The sequence below is a fragment of the Anabrus simplex genome, chromosome 10 (assembly GCF_040414725.1).
Source record: "Anabrus simplex isolate iqAnaSimp1 chromosome 10, ASM4041472v1, whole genome shotgun sequence".
In the NCBI taxonomy this organism is placed as follows: domain Eukaryota; kingdom Metazoa; phylum Arthropoda; class Insecta; order Orthoptera; family Tettigoniidae; genus Anabrus; species Anabrus simplex.
The window spans coordinates 7,934,608-7,960,058 of NC_090274.1; the positions used below are offsets into that span (position 1 = coordinate 7,934,608).

Consider the following 25,451-nt stretch of genomic DNA (forward strand, 5'->3'; position numbering starts at 1 on the left):
TGCCCTATTCATGCGAACAGGTGATAGTCAGATGGCGCCAGGTCAGGGCAGTACGGCGGGTGTGGAAGTACGTCCCATCGAAGAGATTTCAAGGTGTCTTTCACTGGTTTCTCTGTGTGAGACGGCGCATTGCCGTGTAACAAAACCACTTTGCCATGTCGTCTGGCCCATTCCGGTCGTCTTTCGATCAGTGCGTGATTTAAATTAAACATTTGCTGGCGATAGCGTTGAGTTTGAGTTGGGTCATCATTCAGTAACGCCTGCAATTGCTCGTCTTCGCACTTTGGTGGTCTACCAGAGCGCACTGTCTGTCACATTTAAATTGTCGAAACCATGTCTTCAGATGTTCTAATCGATGTAGCGTGTTCACCATATGTTTCTACCAGCAAACGATGACTTTCCACAGCCTTTTTCTTTTGATGAAATAAGAAAGACAAAGCCTGCCACAGATGTTCTTTTCCAGGCACAAACGTCGACATGATCACTGAACGATACAACACAAACGCTAGTGTTTGGCGGACTCAACTTGTGTGTGTTGGTAGGTTAATGTCAGACGAACAAACTGACTGTGTCAAATTCACACTCCTCGTACTGTTCGCTGGCGCCATATCTATACACCTGGTATATTATGCATTTCATGATACGAAATGTGAAAGCTCTACCATCAGATGTTCAGGCAGAACAGTCTCCATTGAGAAATGTAGTTCTCTGAAGGAATGCCCGCTTTCTAATCTCATTTCTTGATATAAAACCATCTACTACCTTCTCCAGATTTAACGCCTTAGCAGCCAAACTCCACGTTTCAATGGGACTTATAGTGCCCTGCCCCACTAAGATCCCTTGGGGCGGGGGCAGAAAACACCTTGTCCACCCCCCCCCCCCAAGTCAGCGTCACTGTATCACATGATGTTGGAGCAGCGCACACGAGAGCTGGAGAGACAGGCCCGAAACAACACTTTCACAACATAACAGATGCCTCATCATGTGACGTTAAAGAGAAGAGTGTCGAGCATAAACGATCGTTATTAACATCTGTGTTGAATTATAACGGCAAGGGTGGGAGTGAATTGCACTAAATCTGATGTGGATGTCGTAGCCTACAGAGAATCGGAAGGTATCAAGGAAATAGAAAATATAAGTGGGATGTTTATAGGCCTTTCTTGTGATGGGTTTCTAAATCTGACGGTGACAAGGACGGCCTGGCGTTCTTTACAATATCACTTTCCTCCTGAACACTGCTCGATATTCATCTAACTGCCTTGAAATGAACAATAAAAAGGTGGAGGAAGCGAGAATGTTTACAGTGCCGCAGCGAGGAACAACCATGGGCCTGCCACGATCACTCGAGACCTCTTCTGGCTTGAAAATGCACAGGCCTAATTGCATGCATGGTTTAATAAATTAATATTATTCCTGTCTGAAGTAATAAACTTGCGCAGCAATCATAGCAACCGCGGAAAACGCCCTGCATATGGCATACCGCTAGTCAACTGTAGGTCTAGTATACAGCTTGTCAAATACGCTGGAAGACAACCGTATCTTTACCTGATGCTCGTCGTTGGACGTGACGATGTAGGCGTCCACGGGCAGTCCTTGCTCGTAGCTGTCCATGGACATAACATAGCGGAGATCTCGCACTTGCTCCTTGGTGTCGATCATCCCAGGAGGCGGCGCCTTGTTCGGTGGCAGCGGGCACAGCTTACGTCCTGGCATCACAGATGCCCCTTCACCTGCCCCAGTGGCCAGGGCCAGCACCACTGGAAACAAAAGAAAGAGTTACTCTGAGAGCGACCCATACTTCATGCGAGTGTAAACAGAGGGTGGGAAATTAGAGACAAGTTAAACATCTAACTTGTTAGAGAAGAAAATTAACATAAACGTGGTCGAGCGTCGTAACTCGTTCCTTTAAGATGATCGCCATGTTTAACTTTTTAGTGCTGGAACGTCTGCATGTACAGTAAGATGATATTTAGGGCAAGGACTCAGACCTGTGATCAGGCAATAGGTGTAATGGAACGGTAGGATAACACCTATAAAAGGGACCATGAAACAGTAGAAATGTCCCTGCAATAGGGGGCCGTGGAACAATAGGATACCCCTATAATAGGGGCCATTAAACAGTAGGATAACCCCTATAATAGAGCCCATTTAACAATACGATAACCCCTATAATAGGGGGCTATGCGATAGTACGATAACTATAATAGTGGGGCAATAAACAGTACGACAATCCCTACAATAAAGGGGGATTGAAAAGTAGGATAACCCGTATATTATGCGCGATGGAACAGGTTTATAGCCCTTATAATAGGGGGAAATGGACCAGCTGTTCAACTCGCATTGTAGGAGGCCATGGAACTTTATGTGGGTTGATGGGCAGAGTCTCCCAAACGGTGGTATGGTGTGGGAAATTCCTGGGTGTTGCCGGTTCCAAACTCATGCAGTTAAGGAGGGGATGAAGGTTTTCCGAACATTTTACTAACGTTTCACGGGGAAAACCCGTTTCTTCTTACAAATAAAATATCAAGTGTATAGAATCATTCGAAGAATAATAAGAATAGTAATGTGTGTATTTGTCATTTTGGAAGATATGACCAAAATATACGCACAGACAGAATTTCGAAACAAGTAACGTAAACTTATCACTTTAGTGGCTCTTGTGTACAATATATTATACAATACTATGGCGAATTTACTTAATGTAAATTATAAATAATTTAGATTCGTCGCGGCGCAAATCGTCCAGGTATCCGCTAAGAGGACGATAAGTTAAGAATAACCTGCATGTGTGTTTGTGGCACCACTAAGTCAACACATACGGTTTAGATTTGTAAAAACGTTCTTCTTGTTTTCATTATCCCCGCCACGTGACCCACATCTTGGTTTACCTCCAGACACAGAGCTTGTGTTTGTTCCAGCTCTTCAAAGTGGCTACAACGAGAGTAAACAAGTTTTTCTTGGAGTAACGTCATGTTGGCTGTGAATCGTCAGCAAAGCCTCCCTCTCAGACTGTAATGTCAGGGGGCTCTGTCTTCCCTGTCAAGTTCCTCGGCCCCCTATCTCTTTCAGGCACTTTCGCAAGTATGTACAGTTTGAGAACAGGGAATACCTCACGAGGTTTACGGATCTGACAGCTGAAGACATTCTGAGAGGAAAAAAAAAAACACTTTTCCCTTTGCGAAAATCAAATGACCATACATATTATATCTCGGTCCTGGCCCCCGACCATAAAGCATATTTATATTAAAATGACATGTTTTGAAACAAAAGTACATGTTTATTATGGATTTATAATAGTTGTTACAAATCGCACCAGTACCAGCCTCTCAATGCATGAGTCACATTTTGTGTACAGTCGTAGAAAGTTTGCATAACATTTTCAAAAATGCCACTGGCTGTTTCAGTACCCTTAGACTTTTTTTTTCTAGTTGTTTTACGTCGCACCGACACAGATAGGTCTTACGGCAACGATGGGACAGGAAAGGGCTAGGAGTGGGAAGGAAGCGGCCGTGGCCTTAATTAAGGTACAGCCCCAGCATTTGCCTGGTGTGAAAATGGGAAACCACGGAAAACTATTTTCAGGGCTGCCGACAGTGGGATTCGAACCTACTATCTCCCGAATACTGGATACTGGCCGCACTTAAGCGACTGCAGCTATCGAGCTCGGTACCCTTAGACGCACGCTTATAAACTTCGCGCGGCGCTCTACGAAATTTCAACATTTCTGTACGAAGCAAGTTGTGGATTCAAAAAGCATATTGAGCTTGAGAACATGACCCAATTAAATAAAGGAGGTGAAAGATGGAACGAAGATGAAGGGACGAATTGTACCGAAACATGAGGAAGAAGAAATAAGACTCAAAAGAGCAAGATTTGCTGCATATGGAGACAGCGGGCAGGACGAGAGGAAAGACGGGAGGTATGTGGATTGTCTGGATCAGGCAACACCACCTAGATATAAGGCCTGTGCATGGTGTCGAGATTAAAAGGAAAATGGCGGACTGTTGAGGCAATGCCTTGTGAAAGTGATCCGTAATTTTGTCATACAAAAAACAATAATGGTCTACAAGTGTTGTGTGCCTAATTGTAGGGGAAACTACAGTGCCAATAGCAAAGTACAGATTTTTAGATTTCCGAAAGATGAAGATCTAAAAAAGAAATGGATATGTGCAATAAAGCGCGAGAATTTCGTTCCAACGAAGTATTCAGTGGTAAGTAACTAGATACTAGGTTATGCATTTTTTATTCGCAAATGTTTTATTTCATAGTGTGTTCATATATTAATATAATCAAGAGATGGTAGTATAATATATCTGAAAAAATGGCTATTAGGTTAGACGGGATCTAACCTCTAACATGTATGGTGAAATTCGTTCAGGTTAGGTTAACTGATTGTCTGTAATTGCAGGTTTGTGAATTACATTTTAATCCGTCCGAAATAAGGAAACATACTGAGTTCCACTGTGAGGATGGACAGCTTATAACTCTACCACTGAAGGTTCCACGACTTATCCCCAGTGCTGTTCCTTCACTTTTGCCAAATTGCCCAGCGTATTTGAGTAGTTCAAAAACGTATCGAGAAGGTCCTGAAGAGAAGAGAAAATGAAAATATCCAGGCAGCAATCGAGGAGAGTGAAGTAGAATATAATTTACACAAGAATAGAATAACATTTTCTAATTTCACTGACCTGAAAGAGAAGTTAAATAATCTGAATGTAGGTGAATCATGGGACATACTTCACAGAGGTGTAAATATAGTAATAGTTAAAATTGTGTTGAACCCTGAACCTGAAATAATTAGTTCTATAGTTATCAATGAAATTTTGGAGTTAAGTGTATACTATAAGAACATAAAATTAGACAGTATTGGTAACTTTCATTTCCCACAGTCTGTAAAGGACTTGGATGAAATTTCAGTGCTTCTTGAAAAAGTTGACACGTTAAGTTCTGAGGTTCACAGTGCAAACAGCACTAATGACATTTTAGGTTTAGCAGCATACCTTTTGAAACAAGTCAGCATGTTAGAACCGAGACTAAAAGGACAACTTGAATTCATGATTGAACAGATTGCACTTTGGTCACACGAGAGGAGGAGTTATAGTCCATCTTTTCTGATTTTATCTTCAATATTGCAGTCCATTTCACCCCATTGCTATGCATACCTCAGACATCTCAATTTATTGTATCTGCCTCATCCATGTACCATCAGGAGGCTTTCTTCTTCTTTAAAAGTAGATCCTAGAATAGAACAGCACGATAACAATTTCCTGAAGTATATAAGGGATAAATTTTCTGGCAATGATAGTGATAAGTTCATTGTGCTTATGATGGATGAAATTCATGTTAAACCATTAATGGACTATAAAGGTGGTAATGTTGTTGGAAAAGCATTCAATGATGAGCAGTTAGCAACAGGTGTTTATTGTTTTATGGTTTCAAGTTTGTTATCTGATTTTAAGGAAGTAGCTCACATATTACCTGTAAAATCAATTACTGGAGAATATTTGCATGGTGTACTAAGAAAAGTTATTGTAGGATTAGAGGAAATAGGGTTTAAAGTTGTTTGTGTTGTTAGTGATAATAGTTCTGTAAACAGAAAATGCATGCAAATATTTTCACCTGAAAATGAATTGAAATGTGTTTACCCGCACCCTGCTGATGAGAGCAGACCACTTTTCTTTGTGTTTGATAGTGTTCACTTGCTCAAATGTGTTCGCAATAACTGGTTAAATCGAAAGGATGAGAATATGTGCATGAACTTCCCTGATTTTGAAGATAACAGTGCAGTGCAGTGTGCTTCTTTTCTTACAATTAAGAAATTATATGATCTTGAGCATGAAAAGTTCATAAAATATGGTTATGGTCTGTCTCTCAAAGCATTAAGTCCTTCATCATTTGAAAGGCAGAATGTAAAATTAGCTCTGCAAGTTTTCAATGACAATGTTATAGAAGGGCTGAAAGTGTTAGGTGAAAAGTGTAAGCTACCATATTATAAAGAAACAGCCTCATATATCAAAATAATAATAGATTGGTGGGCTGTTGTCAATGTCAAAACACCAGGTAAAGGGGTAAGGCTCAACAACAGCTTAATGTGTCCAGTCTCTTCGAATTCAGGGGAAGGGCTTCAATATTTGAAGAAATTCCTACAATGGCTAGTAAAGTGGAGAGATCTAGGTGTAAAAGGTTCATTATCATCTGAAACAATGGCTGCTTTGATATTGACAACTGAAGGATTGTTGATGTTGATAGAATATTGTTTGTCAAAACTTAATTTTGCATATGTCCTATTAGGAAAATTTCAAACAGACATATTAGAAGACAGGTTTGGGAAATATAGGCAGCTTGCAGGAGGGCAGTACAATATTTCTGTGAGGCAGTTGTTTGAAGTTGAAAAGAAGTTAAGGTTACTGTCATCACTGACTCTAAAGATAAGATCAAACGCATTTGGGGAGATTGAAGTAGATGAGTTCTCTGACCCGCCTCCTGAATCCTCTGCCTTTTTGGATTTTGATAATTCATTGTGTAAGAGCATAGATGTACATATAAGTTTACACGATATTGAAAACTGTAACAATGACATGCCAATTTTAGTCTATTTAGCAGGTTATTGTTGCTATAGTGTCTCAAAATATTTGAAATGTGAACACTGTAAAGGAATTCTTGTTACTGAGGACTTCATTGATGCTGATGATGAGGCATATAATCTAATTAGAAATAAGAGTAGGGGTAGGCTTTTGTTCCCTGAAATGTTTGTTATCAATGTAATAATACATAATTATCTGGTAGTAACAAAATTATGTACAGATTTTGAAACAGAGTTTCTTTTAGTAAATGATCATAGGGAGGTTGCATGTGAGAGTACAATGAAAATTATTCATGATAAAGAACTTTTGTGGGAGCCAGATATGTGCAATAACAGACATACATCAGAATGTGTTTGTAGAAAACTGGTGTGGACTTCAACAAACATTCTTTTGAATAATTATTGTAAGAAAAAAAGTTCCATGTCAAAGAATGTATTGACAAGGAAGAAACGTGTTATTTGTCAACAGGACTGAATTTCATGCAAATCTGCATTTATGTAAATAAGTGTGTTGTTGCTTTCAATTTCTTTTGTGGGTGGGGGGACAAAATAAAACATTTATTATGAATTTCGGTATTCTGCTATTCCCTTAATTCTTGAACCTCACTTGAGTTTCAGCATTATTTAGAAACCTTGTGTATCAACTATCCCTAATTTTTTCAGAAATAGTTTCTTGAAGGTGTAAGTGACTTTTATCTGAAAGAATGAGGGTTTGGGGTAATTATTTTGAGGTTTAAGTAGCCAGATCAATTAAAACATATGGTAAGATGCCATAGTGACATTATGATGATTGCCTCTATTGTCAGCCATCTTGGTTTCGTGCTCAGGCCTTATATCTAGGTGGTGTTGGATCAGGGTGGAAGGGGCAGAAGCCGAGAAATAAACATACAGCAACGAATATGCTAGAGCTCAATGACAGAAAAAGGCACAGGAATAGGATAGAGAAGCACCGGTGGTGGAGACAAGAGAAGTGGATACTGAACATATCAGAGATGGAGAGAGAGGATGAAGAAGTTCTGGGAGAAGAAAACTCAAACCATGACAAAGCTGCCCGTGGTCCTACAGAGACCGTAACGACAGAAGAAGAAACTATTTGCGGAGAGTTTGTTTTATTTTATCCTTCAAACGACAGCAATTTAATCCAATAACGTGCTTTGCAAAAAAGATTTCAAATTATTGTATTATTAAATCCGTTTACCCTCCAGGGTTGGTTTTTCCCTCGGACTCAGCGAGGGATCCCACCTTTATCGCCTCAAGGGCAGTGTCCTGGAATCAAATTACTGTAACTTGACGAACAGGCAATTTTTACACGAGTTAAAAATACCGTATTAGAACTCTCATATTTTCAAAACACGATGTTTAAGGATGGTGGAACGCTTCGTGGATGGAAGAAAATAGTAGTGTACAATCGTCTTGGTTCTGGAAACAGAACTGTAGGTTCAAATGGTGGCTGCCTGAGGACTTGTTCCCTCAAAAGTTCTACGTAGCGAACTTCAGAGTTCCGGTAACAGGAACTTCGGAATCCCAGAACTCCACGTGGACTTGATTAACAGCTGTCAGCAGATAAAATGAGACATTCCCCTGGCTACTGAAGGCTTGGAGGAGGGCGCTTGGTAAAATTTCCCTCATTAATTGTCGACGGATTGAATGATTACGCATTGGTTTCGCTACCGACCCAAAACGAATAAGGGAATATTCAATGCTTTTGGTTTTCAGTGCAGCTTTGAGGCCAGCCTGTTTCACTTAAAATTATGAAGTGTAGTGCGTTATATTCAGAACTGTTTACAAAACACTGACTAGATTAAGAAGGTCGAAGTTGTAATTAAAGTGGAACAAGGTTTAAAGAGAACGTCACAGATCGCTCCTTCGGATCATTTTAAATCCGAGATCGGGTGAACAAGATGTGGCCATGATCCTGTATGGTCTGAGACCGTGGTTAGCCGGTTCGAGTCCCGTTCGTGGAAAACAATTTCACCAACAGAATGTTGGCCGGCAGGATACGGGAGATGGTGGGATGCCATTTATAATCATTAGATTGCGTGCCGAAAGCCTGGATTCAATTTCAAACTTCTTCGCGGTGGTCATGTGGAGTGAAGGCATATGATGCTGTTGATTCGTCCGTCGGATGGAGACGTAAAGCCTAAGCACCATGTTTTACCGTCTCCCTTCCTACTGTCGTATATCACGTCATTCATTTCATCGCATTAACTGCTCTGATGAAGTTGTCAGGAAAGGCATCAGATCATAAAAACTCGCTACGAAGATTCATCTCGTTTCATACCGGACCCTGAAAAAACGGGACAAGTGTTCGAGACACACGGTGTGTGCTATTGTTTAATAAAAATTTATTTTCTGGTCGCGTAACTATCAGCTTGGGTTCGGGAGACAGTGGGTTATCATCTTCACATCAGGCAAATGCTAGGGTGAACCATAATTAAGGCCACAGCCGCTTCCTTCCCACTGCTGGCCCTTTCGTCTCACATCGTCGCGAAAAGACCTATCTGTGTCGGTGCGACGTAAAGCATATTGTAAAAAGAAAGAAAAATCTTTTCCGGAGCCTTCATTTGCGAATTAACCAAGGTCCCCTGTATGTCAAACCAGGACACTGCCTTTGATTTCACACGTTTCTTCATTTGTGTGTTTGGAACTTAATTGGCCGTCATTAAGAGATGTGACATATTGGTTAAGGACCCATAGTTCAACAGAAGATAAAAGAACTGTAGTAGCAATTGAATCCAATTGAGTCCTGAACTACTCTTCTAAGCGAAAATCAAAGAACTTAATTTTAAACTTAATGTGTAAGAATAAGGAATAAATATAACTTAGATATAGACGCCCCTGCCTTTTTATCGTATGTCTTTTTTTTCTTCTTTAATACGCTTCTCTTTTCCCCAGACTGCGTGTGCGATACATAATATTTTTAAAGTGTGGTTTTCTTATTTATGCAGTATTTTATTTCAATTCTCCGAAAAAGTCATAACTGAGGTCCACTTAAATCGTTAAATTGTAAATTACGACTCCCTCTTTCACCTCATAATAACTAATGAACGCTATGTTTGAACCATTTCACCGCTGCCTATACAGCAACATTGGAAGTAAACATTTTTAAGTTGCATACGTGATCGTGTGTTCTACTGACACACCAGCATACTAAATAACACTCTAGCAAAGAAAGGAACAGGATTTTTTTTTATGGAATATCAAAATGCTAAATATGTAATATTCATACAATATCTAACAGTATTAATGCACTAACTTTACAAAAATGTTCGTATATTCCTTTTATTATGACTTATGGTTATGATGTGAGACACTATCATAAAATATGGAGGAATTTCAAACAATTGCAAAGTCATCGTTGTTGCTTTAGATAATTTATACACTTTGCGGTTTTCTAATTTTAATGTTAAATAATCAGTTTGAAGGCATAATCGAAATGCGTTGTAAATCGTGGAGAATGTTACACAATGTATTGTTCCTGTTGCCCTCATGCCTTGAAAATGAAACAAACAATTGTTACTAAATAAAGTTAATATAGAATATACCGTACCTTCATATCCCCCCCCCCCCATTCAGTAACACAAAATTATAATACTTTTTTTTTTTTTTTTTTTTTTTTTGTAGTGATACGCTGTGTGTCACCAAGTACTTCTCCGACTTTGCCATGGTGATGTTTCGGTGCTGATCCCATAAAATTGTCTTGGAAGCTGAGAAAGACCGTTCAAACCTCGCAGGAAGTCGAAAGATAAAACTAGCTGGGTGAAATAACTTCCAGAAGCTACTCTTGTTCACCACTAAGGATCTTGCTTGAATAACCTAGATTTCCTTTCAAAACTGCCTGGAGTTTGTTAGAAACTCTGACCCATGAAAGGCACCTCGCCATCCCAGACTCTGATTAAAGGATTAGTTGCAGCTGAATGCAGTTGAGGCACTTGGGCCTACTGTATTTCACAAAGAAGGGGTTAGAAATCCAAATTTTAAAGGAATTTTAAACCAACTTTAGCAAATGAAATATATTTGCATTTAGGGCGGTCGCCCAGGGGACAGATTCCCTATCATTGTTTACCTCATTTTTTCGTTTATTTTTAAGATATTTTCAATGAACTTGGAAATTCATCGGACATTTCCCTTGATAATTTATCCCAATCTCTTAAAATGGATATTTGCTCCAATCTGTGCTCTTGAATTCCAACTTTATACTATGATATTTCGTACTTTTAAAAGCTCCACTCAAACTTATTCGTCTACTTATGTCATTCCGCGCTTACTCACCACTGACAGCTCGAAAGATACCGTACCGCATAGTCGAGCAATACGTCTCCTTACTCGCAAGTCTTCCCAGCCCTAAGTTTGTGACAGTTTAGTAACACTGCTTTTTTGTGTGTGTGTGTCGGAAATCACCCAGAACAAACCGTGCTGCTTACCCTCGAAGTTTTTGTAGTTTCCTTATCAAGTAATCCTGGTGAGGGTCGCCATACACTGCAACCATACTGTATTTTGAGGTCTTACCACAGACTTACACGCCCTCTCCTTTACATCCTTACTATTACCCCTAATTACTCTCATAATCATGTTGTGAGATATGTAACCTTTGTTAACAACCTTCTTAATATGAATATTCCAATTCCTTATATTAACTCCTGGGTACTTACATTGTTCCCCATGAGATACTATCACCCCATCAACACCATCATTCAAACTGAGGCGACTTTTCATCTTGGTAAAACTTACAACTTGACTTTTCGTCCCATTTACATTCTTGCCATTGCCTGCTGTCCATCTCACTACATTGTATCTCCCCTGCAGACTCATTTACGACTCTATACACTATAACATCATCGGCAAATATCCTTATCTGTGATTCCAGATCTTTACTCATATCATTGATATATATAAGAAAACAAAGGTCCAATCATATAGCCCTGCGGGACCCCCTCTTAATCATTACAGGATCAGATAATTCTTCGCCTACTCTAATTCTCTGAGTTGTATTTTCTAGAAAAGTAGCCACCCATTCAACCTCTCTTTTGTCTTGTCCAGTTGCCCTCATTTTTGTCAATAATCTCACTACCCTATCAAAAGCGTCGAATATTTTTACTATAGTCTGAAAATTTTACGAGCTCACACAATTTCTTTAAAAAAATAACCTATAGATGTGTACAAACATCTCCCACTCTTCACATAATATGTAAAAGAAAGTATGTAATATTAATGATAATACTTAAAATGAGACACAGGTATAACCTTATCAGAACTACAATTCGCTGCTATTTTCCATTTTTAATTGTCTGGAACTAAAGGAATGGAATACGTAATTACATCAGAACCCGGCCGCTACTGATTAGTTCTGGCCCGAAATAAGTTAGCCTTATCAGTTGATTTACACGTTCAAGACACCGGCAACATTAGTTATTCAACGTCAAGATCTAACAACACATCAGCATATTCCTGTGTTCTGTTTAAGCTTACAAATTGGGAGCTTCTCGACAGTTTTGCATTATGCATGGCCATGAATCACACGCTGTGATGAGGAATGAATAGTCTGGACACAAAAACAGAGTCCCGCCCTGCGATGGTATCTCTGTAACATCCTTGAAAATGCGTCACCGCCTTCTCTACCGACACCACGTAACACTGCTGGCACAGGCGCGATATGCCATGACTTCCAAACTAGGATGCGAATTCGAAAGACGGTTCTTTCCAACACCCAGTTTACTGCCCGTACATGAAAGCATTCACGTATGAGCTGACTTGTTATATCTCTTATGAGATTCATACATGATTGGGCTGTGTTGAATGCTTTCTCGCATTGTTATGGACTGGCGTGGAGAAATACCTTCTTCCTCTGTACAACTGTTCGAACACAATAAATACATACGTTATTTCATTATCTAAATTGTGCATATATTTAAATAATACGTCTATAATTGTATTTTTTAAATATTGTCATTTGAAACGGGGAAGGAGGCACATTCGTGTATGTGGGGCTATGCCCTTTCTCCATTCACCATCCCTGAATTATATCTCCAACTTACGGAAAATAAATGAAAATCCACAGCCTATTTCCAGTCATTCGACCGGGTCAGGAATGGAATGAATGAAGCTCCCATCTAGCGGCGAATATAGGAATTGTGCCGGCTGCCGAAGCCTGTCGCACTCCTCAGAGACAACGATTAATGGCTAACAGATGAAATTAAATGATATTGGCGAGCGTTGCTGGAATGGAAGATGACAGGGAAAACCGGAGTACTCGAAGAAAAAGCTGTCCCGCCTCCGCTTTGTCCAGCACAAATGTCACAAGGAGTGACCGGGAATTGAAACACGGAACCCAGCGGTGAGAGGCCGGCACGCTGCCGCCTGAGCCACGGGAGCTCTTTGGAAAATAAATAAATAAATAAATAAATAGAAGGTGCACGAAGAAGTTCACTGCGTCTCTACGGACGACTCAACGAGAAGAGTGGACATCACAGGCAACAACAAGAAAGAGAATAAAGCGATGGTGTTAGATTCCAACATTGCCTTCGAGAGGGACCTGCAAGAGGCTCAGGGTGTTAATCTGGAAAAACAAGCAATTGATACACCATGTCTGCCTTATTTATCAGCCAAGTATAATACTCCTCCTTTTGGTCGATGGTTTGTCAGAGGCCTCCTGTTGGGATCCAGAGGTACCCTGACGAAGAACACGGCCACTATCCTCCTAAAATTTGAAAATTGCGTCCTGACGTGGAAAAAATATATTATTACGGATCATAAGAGATTCTATGTAAATTATACAGTTTTATTTATACCTGAGATCGCAATCTCCGGCTAACGATTAATTTTCCAGCAAAAATTAAGAGCAATTTCATTATTATTATAATGATATAGGCTACTAAGATTTTTACTGAATGTTATGCATTCCGGACCTTTATGGCCACCCTCATTGGAGGACGGATGATTTATTTATAATAAATCTTACTAGTTAAATAATAATCACCAAAATCGTAATTATTAAATGGTAAATAATAAGAATTGATAACTGCTATACTAATACGAATGATGCCCTTCATTCTACCTGATAATATGAAGAGGCATAACTCGTAAACGACCAACCATAGGGCTTATGTTCTTCGGGACTTTTTGCCTTGTTTTGTCTCAATTACTGCCATACACATTCAAAATACCACTCAACAAGCTCGGAACTTGATGATATTCAACAACCATATGCAGATTCAATTTCATTGCTTCAGAGTTGTAAAATGCTTATTATTCGTTGGATGAGTTTAACGTAAGATCCATGAATTTCATTTTCGGCTACTCTGACGCTAACAATTCTAAGCACTCATCTATGTTAGCAGTGAGGCAATGAAGTCTGAGAATGTCCGCGATAACAACTAACTACGGTCGTTATAGTAATAAATCTTTTTTGCTAGTTGCTTAACAACACAGATAGGTCTTATGGCGACGATGGGTCAGGAAAGGCCTAGGAATGGGAAGGAAGCGGCCGTGGCCTTAATTAAGGTACAACCGCAGAATTTGTCTGGTGTGAAAATGGGAAACTACGGAAAACCATCTTCAGGGCTGCCGACAGTGGGGCTCGAACCCACTATCTGCCGTTTATATTTCTTCCGTTTTATCACATCGTTACTGAAGAGTCACGTACAGAATTCACATGCAGCAGAAATATACATCATTATCTGTCTCACGGAATCCAAGGTTTTTCCAATTTGGAACTAGATTTAGCTAAACTTCAATGAGAAGATCAGTGGCATGGTTGACCATTCAACTTATAATAATGGATAACAACAGTAACCTTAAAACTTTAAATCCAGAGCTTCGATATGCCCTTATGTCCAGAAAGAGATCGCTGTAGTTCGTAAATCGAATTCCCACAATGCACTTGATACCAATGAGCTTCTTTTAAACAAATTAATTATTATGGACTATAGCGGTGCGTTGCGCATCTCAATTCTTTTTTTCCATGCTGTAAGTGAAGCTAGCCCTAGCTATTCCCATAGGGGTTGGCGGATACGAAGTTAGTACTTAATGCCTTGGTGTCCCCAGTCCAGAGGCATGTTTCAGTCTTTCACACGCCCTCCTCCATTTGTCTCTTGGTCTTCTTTCTTGCAAGTGGTTCTTCGACACTCAGAACTCCCTCAACAAGGTGATTGTTGTCCCTGCGTTAAATGTTATATACAACTTCTTCTAAAATTGCAACACACACAAAATATTTACCGTTCAAATTTAAGGATCACAAATCCACGACTTCTTTGTTCAAAGCACTTACAGAGGTTAGCCAAGGATGTTTTCGTAGTATACATGGAACAAAGGTGCAAACTTGCAGGGAGGGATTCGGTTGGGTGGAAATGTAGTGACCAGTTTGGCCTATGCCGACGAGACTTAGTTAAATGACAGATTATACTGGAAGCCTGCAGTTTAATGCCTTGGAACTTAGACATAGGTGCAACGAATATGACATGACCATTAGCCTTTACAAGACTAAAGCAGGATTGACTGTCAGGTTGGGAAACAAAGCTGGAACAGGCAGATAATGTCAAGAATTTAGAATGTGTGTTCTCCCCGGATAGTGGTATAGTAGGCCTAAGTGAGATTGAATCACGGTGCAGCAAAGCTAAAGCAGTGAACTCGCAGTTGCTATCAACAGTATTTTGTAATCAAGTTTTGTTTACACGTTGCTTTACGTCGCACCGACAGAGACAGGTCTTACGGCAACGATGGTATAGGAAAAGTCGGAGTGGGAAGAAAGCGACCGTCGTCTTCATTAAGGTACAACCCCAGCATTTGCCTGGTGGGAAAATGGGAAACAACGTAAAACCCCTCTTCAGGGCTGCAGACAGTGGGATTCGAACCTACTATCTCCCGAATGCAATCTCACATTTGCGCGACCCTAACCGCACAGCCAACTCGGTCGGTGGTTGTTGTTGTGATTATTGTTTTAAGTACTACAACTGGACAACCATTAAAAAAGAAATCAGCTCCCGAACGAAACTCTTTACACCGGTCTGATTTCAGATCAGGGGCCGATGACCTAGACGTTAGGCCTCTTTAAACAACAAGCATCATTCCTCTACCTACGGTTGGGGGCAGGAAAGTAATGTTACTTGCTTTACGTCCCACTAACTACACTTTTACGGTTTTCGGAGACGCCGAGGTGCCGGAATTTAGTCCCGCAGGAGTTCTTTTTTACGTGCCAGTAAATCTACCGACACGAGGCTGACATATTTGAGCACCTTCACATACCACCGGACTGAACCAGGATCGAACCTGTCAAGTTGGGGTCAGAAGGCCAGCGCCTTAACCGTCTGAGCCACTCAGCCCGGCAGGGGGCAGGAAAGACATCCGGCCGTAAATGTGGACCAAATCGTCATGTACCGATCCCAATGAATTGTGAGAAAGATCAAGAAGAAGATGTTTCTTAACTGAATCAAATTTACAACTGCTACAATTTAGCTCATTCATATATAAGAGACTGACACGTCAAAGGCTGTGATAGGACTGTATTGTACAGAATGAAATCAGTCGTTCACGTGGAATAATATGCTTTACTGTTGGCTGAAACAGGCCAGCCGAGTGTTAACGAATGTTGTTGGCAGCCACGTCTATTAGTTCTCGTGTTAGAAACTTTGTCGATAGCTCCAGATGACACGGCAAGGCTTGACGTCAGACCTTGCCATGGCCTGCTAAAGTCAGCGAACAAGTTTCCCGTGCTGCCCTTGATAGCCGGCCCGGATTTAGAGGGCAGAGACACGCACTATCTCGAACATTTCCCTCATCACTTCTTCAGGATTTAATTTTTTTAAATAATTTGGACTGGCAGGAAACTTCAGCCCACGAAAACTATAGATCACTACTCTGGAAAGAAGAAAGCGTGTTTTCTACTGCTTACGTTGCGTACTTACGCTGTTGACATAAATGTGTGTTATGGCTGGGGGGCAGCGATGTAAAATGTGTGACGTGATGTTACCTAGCAACCGTGCAGGTTATGATGTGAAGTACTGATGGATGGCCATGACAGAGACATACAGAAATGGACAAAAGTATTCATACCCCTACCCATCCAATACAAAATGCTTTATTGCTGGACCAATACGGAGTACAGGTCAAAATTACAAACCCAAACGTATACATTGTACAGCAATGGTCATTACAAAGCACAAAATAAACTGGAAGTAAATAACAGTACATAACAAAGCAACAAATTCGTACTCCATGACACTACTTGTCTGGACATAAGTATTCATATCTTACGTGTAAAAATGGGGTTTGAGCGAGTAAACAGAAACCTGTGTTGTTCCATGGCATTAGTTGTGTAGTACATGCAGACAGAGACGGACTGATCAGCTGGTCATAGACGGTACTAGTCCAATGGCGAGGAAAACTATGGAAACGTCTGTTGAAGAGAGACGACTTATTCTACGCCTTCACCACCAAGGAAAATCGTATTCCGAGATCGGAAACATCGTTGGAAAAAGTAAACCAACTGTGCAAAGCATCATACAAAGGTTAAAAGGACAGGATGTTCTTATAAGCAAGAAAAGAAATGGACGTCCAAAGAAACTGACCGCACGAGAAGAAAGTTCATAGTAACCACAATTAAAAAACAACTAGGCCTACACACTACATCTTCGGCAATAGCATCGCAGCTGGCAGAATATTCCCATCATGCAGTGTCACACAAAACAGTAAGAGGATCCTTCATCGTGCTGGGTATCGGTCTAGGGTCCCAAGAAAGAAACCGCACATAACGAAAGTGAATCGACGGAAGAGACTCCAATTTGCAAAAGAATATGTGACGAAAGATTAATGCGTTTTGGTCGACAGTGATGTTTACAGATGAGAGTAAATTTAATATTTTCCGAAGTGATGGACGCATTTCAGTGCAGAGACGCCCTAAAACAGAGCTCGATGAGCAGACCCTCGTTACCACTGTGAAGCACGGCGGAGGTGGGGTTATGGTGTGGGCTCAATGGCCGCTTCAGGTGTCGAGGAGTTGGTATTTATTGAGGGGACTATGGGCAGATTTCAATATTTGAACATCCCGAAAGAAAACGTTCGCAAAAGCGCCGAAAAGCTTGGGATTGCTAATGAGTTTTAGTTCCAACACAAGAGTGACGCCAAACATACGGCGGGTATGTTCGTTTGTGGGTAGCCTTACTCTACAACACGCCGCACACATTAAAAACACCTCCCCAATCGCCGGATACCAAACCCATCGAACACCTGTGAATTGGAGTCCAGACTAAGAAAACACCACATAACAAGTAAAACACACTTGAAACAGTTAGTACAACAAGAATGGGGGAACATTTCATCTGAAATAACACGGAAAATGGTGTTTCAATGCCCAGCAAGTTAAAATAAATAATATACAGGAAAGGCAAACAAACGCCTGTTGGTAGTATCTGTTTCTTCATTGAGTTGTGAACTCTTCTGGGATACGGTATGAATACTTACGCCCAGAGTCATGGAGTACGAATTTGTTGCTTTGTTATGTTCTGTTATTACTTCCAGTTCATTTTGTGCCCTTTAATGTACACTGCTCTACAAGTTATACGTTTGGGTTTGTAATTTTGACCTGTGCTCCGTATTGGTCCAGCAATAAAGCATTTCGTTTTGGATGGGCTGGGGTATGAATACTTTTGTCCATTTCTGTATTATCAAGGAGGGACGTTAGAGTACAGATGGAAGATGTGATGTGACTGATTGATGGCCATGACAGACACCATTTTTTTAAATCTTCTGAGCCTTTATTTGTCGCTACATTTTTATTTCCTTGTAAGTTATCATATAAAGACCTACATCATTAAGGACCAAATCATGTTATTTCACAATTTCAATTTATTTTTGCAATATTAATACTTTCTTTTAAAAGTCACAGTAGAATGATCTTTAATATCCACAGGACTTCCAACTTAATGACCTGGGAACTTCTAAGAGCGACTTCAAAACACTTTCCCTGAGTTATAAAACACTGCAGTGCTATTTCGCGTTGATGTGCATTCCGTACAAAAGAACAATGCTGTTAATAATAATAATGTTATATCCCACAAACTATTTGTACGGTTTTCCTAAATGCCGACATTTTATCCCGCAGGACTTGCTTACGTCCGGACAAGAGCATCTTCAAATACCACTGGTCTATCCCGGATCGAACACGCGAAGTCCGGCTCAGAAAGCCGTGTGACTCATTCAGCTCAGTGTGCGAGCAGCGAATTGTGATGTTCGCTGCAGGCTCTGTCTCGCCGCTAATGGGGCAATAAACACGTTTTATGACCTCTTTCGTTCAGTAGTGTGGTCATCGTGAGGCGAGTTATACCACGTTTATTGAGTGTTCCAAGTTTTGGAACCAGATCCAGGTCCAGGAGGTAGATGAAAGGGTCTTTCTTAAACTGACCAGGCGTCTCGTACTAACTAACTTCAATCAGTCATCGGTGATCTGCATTTAGGGCTGCCTCCCAGGCGCAGATTCTCTATCAAATGCTTACCTAATCTTTTCTTAAATACTTTCAAAGAGGTTGGAAATATATCGATAAATAAATAATAAATAATAAATAATAATTATGCGAATCTCTAACTCTCCCACCTGTAAACAAATATTTGCCCCAATCTGTCCTCTTGGATTAAAACTATCTTCATACTTCGTCTACTAATGTTATTCCACTCCATCTCTCCACTGACAGCTCGGAACATACCGCTTAGTCGAGCAGCTCGTCTCCTTATTCTAAAGCCTTCCCAGGCCGAATTTTGCAACATTTTCGTAACACTACTCTTTTGTCGGAAGTATCCTTCCTTGGATCTTTTCCACTTGTATTATCAAGTTGGTTTTTTTTTTTTTTTTTTTTTTTTTTGCGTTGCAATATCAAGTAATTCTGGCGTGGGTCCAATACATTGGAACTGGGGCTTTACCACGCCCCCTCCTTTACATCCTTACTACAACCCCTAAATAAAGTATTTAATATCCTGGCTGGTATAGGAGATAGATAATATGTTTATTCGAGCCGAAGTTATGGCTCTTAACCACTTCATGAAGGATGTACAGCATTAAAATTATGTACTTTATATCATACAAATGTACTATGTATCCATAATGTCTTATGCAGCTGAGGCTTGGACTTTGACTACCAGGCTAGAGAGTAGAATTCAAGCCAGTGAGATGAAATTCCTAAGAAGTATGATAGGAAAGACAGAGTGAGAAATGAAGATGTTAGGAATGAAGTTGTGATAGGAAAGCGAAATGAGAGAAAAGAATAAACTAAGGTGATTTGGACACGTAAAGAGGATGGAAGAGAACAGAATTCCAAGACAGATGCTGGATGTCAAGTGCGAGAGCAAGAGAAAGACCTAGAACAAGGTGGATTGAATTAGTGAAGAGCGGCATAAGAAGACGAAATTTAGACTGGGACAAGGTCGTGGAAGGAAAGAGGAAGATGGAGAAGTGCCATAAATACCCCGACCCGGCAGGAGCTGGATAAGGGGAAATGATGATGATGATGATGATATATAAGTAGTAAAAATAACAACAAACCAGGAAAAACTTAATAATATACTAACAGACTTGCTAATAGCAATAATTGAGATAGTAATAATAGAAACATTTATAGCCCATAGAATGTATTATATATGACATGGAGATATTGACATAAAAGACTCTAGTGCCTACTATAAAACGAGAAGCTCTAGCATTAGGTTATAACTAGTAAATGCAGGGTTGTCGGAAACAAAACGTGAATCTGGTATATGCGCGTTAGAAGGTTGGTCATACAGATAAATGTTTTGAAAGAAATAATTCGATATCTCGCTCTGTTAGCCAATCAGATCGCTTCGCCGGTGAATTCAAATGGGCTATGCGAGAAGGTATTGCTAAATCTGCTTGTATTTTTCGTTATGACTAGAGATTTTCATAAGTAACTATTCATCTTCCCAGCACTGTTTGATCTTACTTCCGTCTTTTCTTTTTTGGGGTGCCCTGTATGCATTTTCTTTTAAATCCAGCATTTTTCTTGGAAGGAAAAATCTTCTGTGTTTAGGCGTATACTGTACATCATCTGATTAACACATTATTTCAAATCTTAGTTTGAAGAAACGTGTGTAAGAATGTATTTTCTCTTTTTTCCTTGAAACGGTGAGGTGCAGTTCCGGCGAATATTTGCACCACGCTGTGGAGGGCTGTATCGATTATCCCACACCGGAGCGGCTTAGATCGTCTGACAGACCTCAAGCTTCCAAAATATCCACTGCCTTCCCTCTGTGGCTCAGACGGTAGAGTACTGGCTGTCTGGGCAAAGGTCGCCATGTTTATTCCTGACAGCGTTTGGTGGTATTTGAAGGTAGTCCAATACTCCATGCTCATAGTGGTGGTGATTGTACTTCCTGTTAAAACAATCATCCTTTATAAACACTAATGGTGATGGTGATTATTGTTTTAACAGGAAGTACAATAATCCTATATTAACACTAATCGGAGGAAAAAATGGAGGGGTCCGACACTTTGTAAAATTAAGATATCGGCCAAACAAAGACAAGGACCACAAAGGGCTTGGAAAATGAAAGACTACCTAAGCCTCCACACATAATGTCGTCGGGGTCGGAAAAGAACAAGAGTTGACCAATGGAGGTCGGATTGGACACATGAAAGTAAGGGGCCTGGTACAAGTAAGTGGAAGCAATTCCCGGACTCATCTAAGAGCCCCGTGGTCGGCAACCCACACTCCCAACTCGAGAGCCCCCCGGGCCCTTCTTAGCCTTCTCTTACGACAGTGGATGCATTGACCGTTGCATGTTTCTGCGATGAGTTGTCTGGAAATAAGGATATTAAGATTAACACTAACACGAGTTCCCGAGCTACAAGAACGAACCAGATGCGGTTCAAATCCTCTACCCAACAGGAATCGAACGGTGGGCCTGCTGAATCGCTGATCATGCACTCAATGAGATGGTCAGACAGATGACAATCCTAATGAATGCCAAAGTTGAAAGAGACAAGTCACAGATGCATTAAATGGGAAATATTCTTATAGCGACAATTTTTCTCTACGCGGATGTCAGGATACCGACATCAGAAAGAAAATTCGATCTGCAGAATGGACTCGACAAAGTACATAAATGGTCGCAAAAGAACAGGTTGGATATAAATACCAGTAAAATCAAGGTTATGGAGATCAGAAGAGGTGGAAGAGTGTGGCAGCGTACTATTGGAACTGGTAAACTCCTACAAGCACCTGGGACATTAGATGGGAAACATTCACGAAGCACATAGAGGAAAGGTGCATCGCAGCAACCAACACATTAGAAATCTGGAGAAATTGTCTCTTCGAACAGCACTGCGGCTCTTTCTCATAAATATTGCTTCAAAGAGAAATAGTGGCACATGAGAGGACTGGAATCACTGAAAGCTCTCCTGTTATCCGAGACTACCCGAACAAACCTAGCGTGTTTACTAGCAAGCACAGACTTATAGCACTGAGTTTGAACTTCAGCATATGATGTACACATCCAAGACAGGGAACAAAAAGCCTTAATGGAGGACCCAGATTTCTTCCCGACGCCAGCCATGAACATTGTTTCCATCCGTCAATCAGACTTTGCCCTTCATGGTTACCTTCATAGATCCTGTGATCCAGCCATCAACTCATTGTTTGTGCGCTCTCTGAGGTCAGATATGCGAACAATGTCATATTTTTTTCTCTTGTCAGGCCAGAACCAATTCTTTGGCGTTCTGTGTGGATGATCCGCGTAATTTTCATATACAATGTGTTTAATAAATATTTAATTAACAGCTTTGAGCAGGTCCTTTGAAACTATAAGGAATTTTAATGAGCGCCATTAATGATCAGTAAAACTTGATTGTAGGTACGATCAAACTGAATCAAACGATATTTCCGCGAGCATTAATAGGCGGGCTATTTACCTCCCTCCCTTTCCGCAAGTTGTCTATGGCTTGTGTTACACAGGGCGCTACATTTTCATCTGTATCAAAGTGGTTGGTAGCCCTGATAGACAGTTTAAACGCTGTGCGCTCTTCTTTTGTTTTATTGTTTACTGACGGAGAGAGGTTGTGTAACCTTACAAACTAAAACTAGAATTCCCTCACTTACCCCTATAAGCTTTCGTCAGAGAAAGCGAGGAAATAAGTTCGCGTTGCCGAAAGAACTACCTTTCTAATAGAAGAGAACTCAACTTAAAGAGGCACATTTGATCAACAGGTATTTAAATTAATTCCGGTAATCGGTAACGTAGAGTTCTGTTAGGTTTAGAGCACTGCCTCATTCTCGGCATTTATTTCCATAGGTTTCGTCGTTTTTATAAGCTGTATTTAAAGGTGGGTTTTTATCTCCTTGCAAAACTTGTTTTCGTACGAATGTTTACACATACTTTAACCTAGCATTCACATTATATCGCAGGTTGTCGAGGAAGTGGCTGGTAATCGAATGGTGTGACGCAATTTTACAGACCACTCATTTTCGTATTCAGGAAAGAAGTACTTGATACACTGGAAATATCCAGAGATTTTCTGTTGGAGCACACAGATGAACTCGGAATGAAGAGACGAGGTCGATGAAGGAATCGAGGTAAATTTATTATTTTATTTAAGTGACGTGTTATTATGTATTCTTCAGTCGATGTCAATTTATATCGCAACTAGCATGGCAATTGCCTAACACCCGAGTTTCAGTTCTTTCCACGCCGTACCTGGGCGGGATGAATTCGCTGCACTTTCAGGTTATGTCGCTAGTGGCGAGTTTTCCCTAGACTGATTTACTGGGTCATTCGTGAGCAAATACTATCATTAGCAAATTCAATTCTGAAGATACTTCATATTGCACACGGTACCTATTGTCTTCTTGCCTGTAAACTAAGAAAATGTATTTTAAAGTCTACTTTGTTTTCATGTGGGAGTAGGTAAACTGATTCGAAAAATAAGTCAGTCTTAGGCCTATTTCAGCCTGGATTGATCTATGAAATTCCTCTGAATATATTTAATAAATATTGCATCCCTAGATCTTTTTGTCTTTAACATCACAATATTTGCCATATAAATTTTTTTTATCGAAGTAGAATAAATGTAATAATTTAAGTCTTGTGCACACGTGTTGCATAATGGGAAAATATCACATCTCACAATAGGACTGACTGAGTTTGTTCTTTTCGTACAGTTGGTAATATGTTACCTGGCGTACGGCAGGTTACAGGGGTTCACGGAACGTTTTGTTTTTACATATTTTGTGATGATAACCGTGCACCGCTAATCCCGTTGTCAAGTCTATGACGGATCTAGCATTGCATTCGTGGTGTAAAACTCGGGCCATCCTCAACTTTTGCCCGGTTAGTCGTGAAGGGGAGCGAGAATCTCCATCAGGAAAGTCTCTTTCGTCGGTTCATATACTAATCCCAGAGCTAACTTAAAGAAACGGGCCTTCATTTTCTCCAGATTCTTGAGATCCTTTACACGAGATTTTGCCAGATGATTTCTATACCGTAACAAAGGGTCGGAATGATTTTCGTTCGTTCGTAATCTGTTTATCCTCCAGGGTCGGTTTTTCCCTCGGACTCAGGGAGGGATCCCACCTCTACCGCCTCAAGGGCAGTGTCCTGGAGATTCAGACTTTGGGTCGGGGATACAACTGGGGAGAATGACCAGTACCTCGCCCAGGCGGTCTCACCTGCTATGCTGAACAGGGGCTTTGTGGAGGGATGGGAAGATTGGGTGGGACAGGCAAGGAAGAGGGAAGGAAGCGGCCGTCGCCTTAAGTTAGGTACCATCACGGCATTTGCCTGGAGGAGAAGTGGGAAACCACGGAAAACCACTTCCAGGATGGCTGAGGTGGGAATCGAACCCACCTCTACTCAGTTGACCTCCCGAGGCTGAGTGGACCCCGTTCCAGCCCTCGTACCACTTTTCAAATTTCGTGGTAGAGCCGGGAATCGAACCCGGACCTCCGGGGGTGGCAGCTAATCACGCTAACCACTACACCAGAGAGGCGGACCGGAATGATTTTAACTTCAAATAATTTTAAGGCAGAAGGGAAGAGATGTCTTAACATTTCCTTGGTCGCTGCTATGGCTCTCTTCAGTAGAACAGATTTGAAAATAATGCAATCGTATTTTTGCTTTGACTTAATGTGTGTTTCTCGAGGACATTGAGAGTTCTCTTTTATAGCCTATATGGCTCATAGGAAAGATCACGAAATGAAGTTGGAATATAAGAGCAGAAATTGGGCCAAATATTCATGGGAGAGGACTAAGGCATTAGAATAATTTACCAAGGGAGACTTTCGATAACTTTTCAAATTCTTTAAAATCGTTTAAGAAAAGTCTGGGCAAACAACTGATAGAGAATCTCTCACCTGGGGACAGCTCTAAATGTAAATCAGTAGTGACTGATTAATTGAATTTATCTATAAACTGTGATTAGATGTTCCATTACTTTGTTTTATATTCGAAGTAGACAACTGAAGTTCAGAAGGACTCAGTCACTTTTGTTTGTCCCTGATGGAATCACCTGGGAAGAGAGTACTCGTAACTCGATAGAAAATTAAGGTGTCAGTCATGAAACTGAGATTGTATATTGTTAGTAGAGTGGTAGATTTACTGAGAGGTCTAAAATCAAGTTGTCAAACAACTCTGTTCACGAGAGTGCTATAGAAAAGCAATGTGGCTGCGTGGTTCGGGTCACGTACCTGTCAGCTTACATTCGGGAGAAAGCGGGTTCGAACTCCACTACCTTGAATATTGTTTTATGCGGTTTACCATTTTTCACACCAGGACTGTCCTGTTCCATCGTCAGCATAAGACCTATCTGTGACGGTGCGACGTACCCCTGCAAAAAACCTCCCTCCTCAATATCAGGTCATAAGGAACTATGCGATGG

At 40.7% G+C, this 25,451-nt stretch overlaps 1 protein-coding gene across 1 annotated transcript in view; it reads right to left on the minus strand.

The window, feature by feature from the left end:
• Positions 1 to 25,451, minus strand: part of LOC136882428 (xaa-Pro aminopeptidase 1) — a 277,746-nt gene that overhangs the window by 61,451 nt on the left and 190,844 nt on the right. The window contains exon 2 of the mRNA XM_067155073.2: positions 1,546 to 1,757. Coding sequence (XP_067011174.2) covers positions 1,546 to 1,757 — 212 coding nt within the window. The remainder of the gene's footprint in view (positions 1 to 1,545; positions 1,758 to 25,451) is intronic.